The 9,111-nt window shown below is 47.9% G+C and overlaps 1 protein-coding gene across 1 annotated transcript in view; it reads left to right on the forward strand.

The window, feature by feature from the left end:
- The window catches only part of LOC107287963 (ankyrin-1-like), an 87,085-nt gene extending 78,395 nt beyond the window's left edge, over positions 1-8,690 (forward strand). The window contains exons 36-42 of the mRNA XM_029284248.1: positions 762-818; positions 1,572-1,703; positions 3,064-3,210; positions 5,704-6,093; positions 6,186-6,258; positions 7,551-7,827; positions 8,676-8,690. Coding sequence (XP_029140081.1) covers positions 762-818; positions 1,572-1,703; positions 3,064-3,210; positions 5,704-6,093; positions 6,186-6,258; positions 7,551-7,827; positions 8,676-8,690 — 1,091 coding nt within the window. The remainder of the gene's footprint in view (positions 1-761; positions 819-1,571; positions 1,704-3,063; positions 3,211-5,703; positions 6,094-6,185; positions 6,259-7,550; positions 7,828-8,675) is intronic.
- The last annotated feature ends 421 nt before the right edge of the window (positions 8,691-9,111 follow it).

The following is a 9,111-nucleotide window of genomic DNA, read 5'->3' on the forward strand; positions in this document are numbered from 1 at the left end:
TCCCAACAAGGGACCTTTTTCAGAAAAATAGTCTGCTCAGATGCTTTTAAACTTATAAACTTATTTTTAGAAAAATATTTGCAAAATGTACACACCCACATCTACCCACCCACCCATACATACACACACACACCATTCAAGGAACAATATGAAAACCACCCTTGAATTATTTCCTTGTTTATTTTATTTCAGTCATAGGCCAGCATAAAATTAGTAGCAGTCACTGTAAGGTAGAAGTAAAAATCTAAAAAAATCATATTGATAGATTAAAATAAGGTAAAAATAAAATTATTAATGTAAAATTACTAAGTACGGGAATTAAAATCCAGGAGGAAACCCATAAATTTATAATCAATTTTACAACCAATAATCAAAATACTGTAGACCAGGATTGGGCAACTGTGCTGGCTCAGGAATTCTGAGAGTCATAAAGGGGTCAGGGCTGCCTGTCCCTGCTAAATAGACAATCAAGACATAACTATTCCTAAACACTAAGCTAACTTACATTGAATCTAATACTTCCTGAAGTCTGCTACGGTTTGTTGGGATTATGTTAATTATGATCCCATCAATAGCAAACTGAAGAAGCTTCTTGGATGAGAAGCTAAATGCTTTCAAGGACGAAAGCCCCCTCCCCCAAGAAAGTCCAGTTGCCTTTTGAACAGCATCTTTGGGACAACTCCAGCAGTACCTGAAGATGGAGATGGTTGAGTTTGACTTTGTTCCTCTCCATCCAGGCGCCCTTAACAGCACAGAGAAAGACAGGACCAACATGAAGTTGGCGGTGATCGCAGAACACTTGGGACTCAGTTGGGCTGGTAAGTAGCACTGAACTGGGGGCAGAGAAGGAACCAAGCCAGGTCAAATGGCAGACCTGGAGCAAAGGGTAGGAGAGACCCTGAGACTGAGTTGGCCATTGAGGTTTGGACCTTAGAGGAAGAATGTTGTGGTTCTGAGATTGGAGGTAGCGTATTAGCTCCCTGTACTTGGCTTCTGTGTCTTCTTAGTCCCTATGGGAGACCTAGATGTGTAATCCCAGGTTCCATAATCAACACATTACATCAGAGGTGAACACTCTGTGATCCTAAGACTCCATGCCCCAAAGAATTAAGGATATAGAAACACAAAATGACATAGCTATCCTTAGTAAGGTGGGTAACTTGAAATGGCTGAGCAAATACAAACGTACTTTTCAAATAGACAGCTATTTGAAGTTACAACTGCCAAAACATCTAGGGGAGATATTTACGTGAGCGAGATTTGAACAGCTCGACACAATGGTTAGATGCGGGAGATTCCATTCCATACCCTACAATGAACATCTCTGCATTTGTGGAATGCCAGAGGTAGAAGACCTGGCTCACATCCTATTCGATTGTTGCCTGTCTCAGTGTGCCTGGCTGAGGAATTCTGGGAATTGAAGTCCACAAGTCATAAAAGGGCCAAGTTTGAAGACCCCCTGGTCTTGGGCTATCTCAATGGAGATTGGGAGCAGTGAAGACCAGTTGCCTTCTATTCTTACCTGATGATTGAACTGGCTGATATACTGTGTTCTCCACAATCGCCTGCAGAGCTGGCTCGGGAACTTCAATTTGGAGTGGATGACATCAACAGAATCCGAGTTGAGAACCCCAACTCCCTGCTGGAGCAGAGCATGGCCCTGTTGAATCTTTGGACCAGCCGTGGTGGCCAGAGTGCCAATAGTGAGTATTAACGATAGTATCGGAAATGAGGACTTCATCTTTTTCATATCAGAGAGATGCTTTAGATTTTTCTCCAGAGACTTTCTAAAATCAGCTCGTGTCATCAAAAATCTTTGGGTTCCATCCTATTCAGCAATGGAAGGATGCATCAAGACCCATGCTGTTGGCATTTTCATACCGAATTAATGCAGCTTAGGAGGAGGAGTGCAGTGGCTCATGTGGTTAGGATGCTGGTTGACAATCAGCAAGCCCGTGTTTGAGATCCCGGTGCTGCTGTGTAACGGGGCGAGCTCCTGTCATTTGCTCCAGCTCCTGCTGACCTAGCAGTTTGGAAGCGAATAATTGCGAGTAGATAGATAGGTACCACTTTCAGTGTGCACATTAATGGGGTCATGAAAGGAGCCCCCGACCAGGCGTTCTCTGGGCAATGGTGATCTCATTGGCTAATCCCTGAAGCACCTTGGTGCTTCCAACATGAACATGAGCAAATGCAACTTAGAGTCTTCTTCTTGCCATCTTGGACATCCATCTGTGATGGGAATTAAGAGTGCCAGTTGGAGAAGACTAACAGATTGGTTGAGGGTCCTCCCTTAAGTTTCCACTGACCTATTTCTTCTCCCATTTATGAATATGAGCAACCCAAAAGAACCTTACAATTGGAATTCTGCCCTATCAAAAAAGAATGAAGGTAGTCCTTTGCCGATTTTTAATCAATGAACCGAGTTCCCATTCCTCACTCACTTCTTTGCCCATCTCCTCTCCCTTATTTTATAAAAGTGGTTGATGTTCAAAGCTCAGGGCAACCTAAGATGCTAAGGCGGCTTGACACAAAAGAAGGTGACCATTCCTATTAAAGGACCAAATAAAATCAAACTACAGGTAGTCCTAGACTTACAACACAATTGAGCCAAACATTTATGTTGTTAAGTGAGGATTTGTTAAGGGAATTTTGCCCCATTTTACGACATTTCCTGCCACCATGGTTAAGGGAATCACTGCGGTTGGTAAGTTAGTAAGAATTTGGTTTCCCCTTTGACTTTGCTTGTCAGAAGGTCATCAAAGGGGATTACGTGACCTTGGGACATGGAAACGTACATAAATACGAACCAGTTGCCAAGCATCTGAATTTTGATCACATGATCACAGGGATGCTGCAAAGACTGTAACTGTGAAAAGTTACACTTTTTTTCAATGCCGTTATAATTTTGAAAAGTCATCAAATGAACTGTTGTAAGTCGAGGACCTCCTGTATGTTTGAGTTGGGGTTTCCACCATGGTTTGGGCAAGGCTCCACTTGGCTTTAGGTCTAGCTCTGATTTCCTCTTCCTAATAAGTTCTTCCTGGTCCTTTGCCCTCCCAGTGGAGAGCCTTTATGCAGCTCTTCGCAACATTGATCGTAGCGAAATCATCAACATGTTGGAAGGTTCGGGGCGACAGGGCCACAGCCTGAAGGGCGACAAGCGCTACCGACACAGAGACTATTCTGGGTCTCCCTCCCAGATCAATGGTGAGTCCCAGATCTGCTCTGGTAAGCTGGTAAGCTTCCGGTCTTTCCCAGTTGACTCCTGTGGTCACAATCACCTTTCCTTCTCATTCTGGATCTAATAATGAATGCTTGGCAGAGGAACCATCTCACTGACCCTCAGGAGGTGGTATGTGTCTGAATTCATCCTTATTTCATGGCCAGATTTCTTTCTTCCTTATAGCTTAAAGCAGGGGTCCTCAACTTTGGCCACTTTGAGACTGGTGGACTTCAACTCCCAGAATTCTGGGAGTTGAAGTCCACTAGTCTTAAAGTGGCCAAGGTTGAGGACCCCTGGGTTTCTCAACTTTACCAACTGCAAGACATGAGAATTTCAACTCTCAGAACTTCCCATCCATCTATCCATCCATCCATCCATCCATCCATCCATCCATCCACATGTATTAAAGCTGCCAAGGTTGAGAAACAATGGGTTAAGGGAAGATAGATTGGACACACACCTCTGATAGAGAGAGGACCAAAGTCTCTGGCATCCAAACAAGCAGACTGTCCAGGAGACATGGGGACCAAAGTGCCGGTCCTCTTGTGGCTATTGCTCTTCAGGGGATTGGAGTGCTCGCCCTGCTTCAAAACAGCAAATCGTTATGCTGGTGAGATGGTCTGAGAATAGCTATTGGATCCAGAAGGTGATGCACCCCAGACAGAGACCAGGCCTTGGACCATTTAAATTGAGATGTCAACAGCAAGTGCTGGATGTGATTAGGGAGTTATCAAGGGGCCTGGCTTACAGTCTGGAGTTGCAATCCAAGTGTCCCTTTGAAGGACGGGATCTCCAGTAATTTACACAGGTGCCAATCAAGATGGGAGGGAGTTTCGGTGGGTGCTGGAGGCCCAACGCAGCCTGCAAGGTTTTAAGGCGATTAAGAGGGGGGCACCCAGCTTCTCTACTGCACTGCCATTCTTTCTCTGCCTCCATCCCTCTTCCTCCCCAGTGTGATCTTCCACTTTCTCTCCTGCCAGAAGGGGTGCTGGTTGTTCCAAGCTGGCTGTCTGGGAGGTGCCCAAGATGGCGCCACTGGCTTTATCCCGGTCTCTCTGTCTCTCTCTCTTCTTCCTCTGCAACCTGCCTCCACTGTCTCGGTCTGTCTTTTTCTCTCTCTCATGGGATCTGAGCCATCCTAGAACTGCGGCTTCGCTAACTAGCGCATGATTCGCCTGCTTTGACCCGGCCTTTGGGTGCAGGCTCAGCCCAAGCTCCCCCTTTGCATCTTCCTGCTGGCCCTCCCCTGGCCCTCCCCACCCCTGCTGCTGCTGCTGCTGCTTCTGCTTCCCTTCCTTGCCTTCCAGTGGCTTGCAGCCAATGCCTGCGCTCACCTGGGCAGCTCTGCCTTGTGGCTGCATGGAACAATCGTCACACTCACACTGAATCCTTGGGAGAAGTGACACACAAGTCGTTTCTCTTCCCTGCATTTACCCGATGTCAGCCCCTGCAGAGATTCCTGGAATCCGTAAAAAAGAATATTTCTAGCTCAGGGTTGAAATGAGGGGCCCCGGGTGCTCTCTGAGCCGGTTTGTTTTCTCGCAGACGCCCCATTACCCAAACTAGGTAACCTCCTCAGCGCTAAGTGCTGATGATCAGCACCGATGACGTTACCTAGTTTGGGTAATGACACATCTGCAAGAAAACAGCCAACCTCAGGAGCCCCAAGGGCCTCTGATTCCAAGGATGTTGTTTGATTATTGTAGAGTAGAATAACAGAAGCTCGAAAAACTGGCTGAATTTCTCTCGGCAACATCTCGTACCAAGCAAAATCAAGGCGGGGGTTATTTTGACTTTCTTTTTCACACTTTACTCCTACTCAAGTCTACGTCACCTTTTTCTGAAAGCCCCTCCCCCCCTTAATACTTTGCTCAACCCTTCCTCTTTCCCAAAGCTAGAGCTTCCCTTCTTTTGTACCACTTCACCCTCCTGGTAATTTTGGGTTGAAAGAGTGCCACGATTGGACAGGGTAATTGGGAGCTTTCCCCCCCCACCCACCCAATGCTCTTTGGATGGGCCTACAACGGCCTGCAAGCATTTATTTATTTATTAAATTTATATGCCACCCGTCTCACTATTGAGTCGCTCTGGGTGGTTGCAGGCATCATAGCTGCCCAGGGTATGGAAAGGGTTGGTCTCCATAAACATTTACCCAGATGGCTCCATGGTGCTGGCTCCCGGAAGTGGCACTCAAACTAGTTGGGATGGAGACCCTTTGGTGCACAAAATAAGCTCCATACCCAGAACAGTGTTTCTCAAGCTTGGCAACTTTTAAGATGTGTGGACTTCAACTCCCAGAATTCCCCAGCTGGCAAAGCCGACTAGAGAATTCTGGGAGCTGAAGTCCACAAATCTTAAAGTCGCTAAGGTTGAGAAACATTGTCCAGAGGGACAGGCCTGCCTAATCCTGTCCCTCCCCCACCCCCCCCAGTCCCAGCTCAGTGTGTCAGTCTGTCGTCCTCTGTCTGCCTACGCAGGTTATGCTTCGCTGCAGGACGAGCTGCTGTCCCCCGCCTCCATGCACTACGCTCTGCCTTCCCCGCTGTGTGCCGACCAATACTGGAATGAGGTGGCCATCCTGGAAGCCATCCCCATGGCTGCCAGCGAGCAGGATGCCCTCCTGGAGATGTCGGACATGCAGGTGTGGTCTTCCGGGCTGACGCCCTCGCTGGTGACTGCCGAAGATTCCTCCCTGGAGTGCAGCAAGGCTGAGGACTCGGACGCCACGAGTGAAGGGCGGTTCACGGGGCAACTGCTGGAGGATGTGCATGGCCCTGACCCTCTTGGCTCCATGGACCTGGTGGAGGAAGACACAGTGGATTCAGACGCCATGAATGGCCTGATGGACATGTTAGAGCAGGAGGAAGGTCAGAGGTCAGAGGGGAGAAGGCCAGATGGCGAGCACTAGGGGGCCACTTGGGGAGTCAGGGTTCCCACTGTGACCTCTTTCTCATTCCAGGCCAGCAGAGAGTCCAAGTGGGCATCACAGAGTCGCCCACGGTTAGCCGGGTGATAGAGAAGGGCAAGGACAGGTAAGGCAATGCCCAGTTGAAAGGGCAGGGATTGGGGAACTCTGAAGGTGGGCCAGCCTGGGAAATAGGGAAGACATCCGGGACCAGTTCTGGATTGTCCCCAAGAAAATGTCCTGTCCATGTTTGGCAAGACCAGACTTAATTGCTCAGAAGAGGCCCAGATATTTCCATGTCAATTGTGGGTATCAATCAGTATAAAAGCTGTGGTGGCGCCGTGGTTAGAATGCAGTACTGCGGGCTAATTCTGCCAACTGCCAGCAGTTCAATCCTGACTGCTCAAGATTGACTCAGCCTTCCATCCTTCCGAGGTCGGTAAAATGAGGGGGGGGGCAACATGCTGACTCTGCAAACTGCTTAGAGCAGTGATGGCGAACCTTTTAGAGACCGAGTGCCCAAACTGCAACCCAAAACCCACTTATGCATCGTCGAGTGCCGGGTGGGTGTGGCCAATTGGGTGGGTGTGGCCAATTGGGTGGGCGTGGCTGCAGTGGTAACAGCAGACTGAGTGGGACTAAAAAGTTCAATCAATCAATTCCAACTTTGCAAGATCTTTTTTTTCCCCGCCAGAAGTTGAAATTGACTGATTGATTGAACCTTTTTTTTTTTTGCACACGGCGGCGGAGGCCTAAAGCGAAAAGGTTTTATAAAACCCAGCTGAAGGCCTAGGACTGGGGTGACAGCGTGCGTGCCCACAGAGAGGGCTCTGAGTGCCGCCTCTGGCACCCGTGCCATAGGTTCGCCACCACTGGCTTAGAGAGTGCTGTAAAGCACTGTGAAGCGGTATATGCTATTGATAGTGTTATTTAAAATTTCGCTGCCACCATTTCAAACTGATCAACATAGATTTCCAATACTTGGGTTGTCTTCTCGTTCATAGTTCTTTCCTTGTAGCATAATTGTTTTAGGTTTGATTGTTTTTTTATCTTTTGCTCCTTAGCCCAAGAGAATCAGTTGCTTATAAAGAGTTCAAAGTGTATTTAACAGTGAGGGTCCTGTGGGATTGGGGTGGGGTGTAATTGGAATGAATGAATGCGTGAAACAATATTTCATGGGAAGATAATGTGAAATATGAATGATTTCTTTTTAGAAGTACAAAATTCTGTTGCTTTTTAAATGAAGCGGGTTTTTTTTTTTTCCACAATGGCTTTTCAGAGTCTTATCAGGGCCCCACCAAATTTTGGAAAGTGGCCATGAAATTCCAGACTAAATCTGGTGCTGCCTTGAAGCTCTGGATGTTGTATTCTAAGGGAATGGGGGGAAAAAACCCCCTCTCTTTCTGTCCTTCATCCCAGGCCCGGTGAATGGGTGGTGGAGGGCGCCTTCATCTCCAACCTGTCAGACCTGGGCAAAGGGGTGTCCCTGAGCCCCCCACTCCTGCGACAAGGGGTGTCGTCTTACAGAGTGCGGGGCCGGGAACGGGAGAAGCCGGAGCACATGCGGATCGACTCGTCGGAAGAGCGGGAAGGCTCCCCCTTCCAGAGGGACTGGGGTCTCCAGCCTGGGAGGCAGCAGCAAGGCCTGGCCAAGTGGCTGGAGGACTCGGACAGCAGCTGCTTTGCCCAAAGGCAGGTAAGTCTACAGGCGGTCCCCGGCTTACGACCAACACTGGTGCTGTTAAGTGAGAAATGGGTTAAGTAATTTTTGCCCCATTTTATGACTTTTCTTGCCACATTCGTTAAATGAATCCCCGCACGGTTGTTAAGTGAATCCAGTTTCCCCCATTGAAGGTTGCAAAAGGGGATCAGGTGATCCCGGACGCTGCATCCGTCCTAAATGCAAGTCAGTTCTCAAGCATCTGTATGTAAATTGGGGATGCTACAACGGCCGACAGTGTGAAGAATGGACGTAAGTCGCTTTTTTCGGCGACGTTGTAAGTTTGAATGGTCACTAAATGAACCGTTGTAAGTCAAGGACTGCCTGTATTGCACTTACTTGGTTTGGAGACTGGGCGACTGTCATGCAAATGTATCTTAGCCAATAGCAGGCGGGGTGGAAGGATCTTCCTTAGTTCTCTGGAGAGGAGAGAGTAGAAATACTTTCAGGCAAGCAGGATTCTGTTACTATAACCTTTACCACAAGGATAGTGCTAGACTCACGGTATCAGTTTCTTGTCTGCACTTATATATATAAAATTATATATGTCCAGACAAGAAACTGATGCCGTATATCCATCACTGGAGATTTTTAAGAAGCGATTGGACAAGCATTTGTCTGTAATGGTATAGGGGTTCCCGCTTGAGCAGGGGGTTGGACTAGACGACCTCCAAGGTCCCTTCCGTTTTAACAATCTATTTTGTTGACTTCCTTAAAGGGCTGGTGTCACACTCTTCTGCCCTCCTTTCCCTTTACTCTCTGGGAAAGTAGGGAGGGTCCCTTCCGAGAGATTCTCTGGCCCCTTGTTCCTTCTGTGGCCCCAGAAGCCTTTGGCATGATGGTTATGTAGGCTGCAGCTCTTCCTCCCGTCTCCCAAGGCCATCCCCACAACCATTAATTTGTGTGCATCCATGCACACACATCCTTGCTCAGGACAGAAATAAATCGGTATCTAAACATCAACCCTGCTTGTTCAGGAAATGCAAGAGGCCGACGCCGCAGCAAGGAAAAATCTTTGCAAAATTTTCCCCTCCTGACGAATACAGTCCCAGACCTCGGGTGTTCACAGCTGAGCCCAAAATTTCTGTCGTAAAGTGAGACATTTCCTAAGGGAGTTTTGCCCCATTTTACGACCTTTCTCCCCAACGTTGTTAAGGGAATCACTGCAGTTATGACGCTAGTAATGTGGTTGTAAAGCGAACTGGGGTTCCCTGTTGACTTCGCTTGTCAGACAGTCGCTAAAGGGGATCATGTGACCCC

This window comes from Protobothrops mucrosquamatus, unplaced genomic scaffold (genome assembly GCF_001527695.2).
Source record: "Protobothrops mucrosquamatus isolate PMUCROS unplaced genomic scaffold, P.Mucros_1.0 scaffold462, whole genome shotgun sequence".
NCBI classification, from domain to species: Eukaryota; Metazoa; Chordata; class Lepidosauria; order Squamata; family Viperidae; genus Protobothrops; species Protobothrops mucrosquamatus.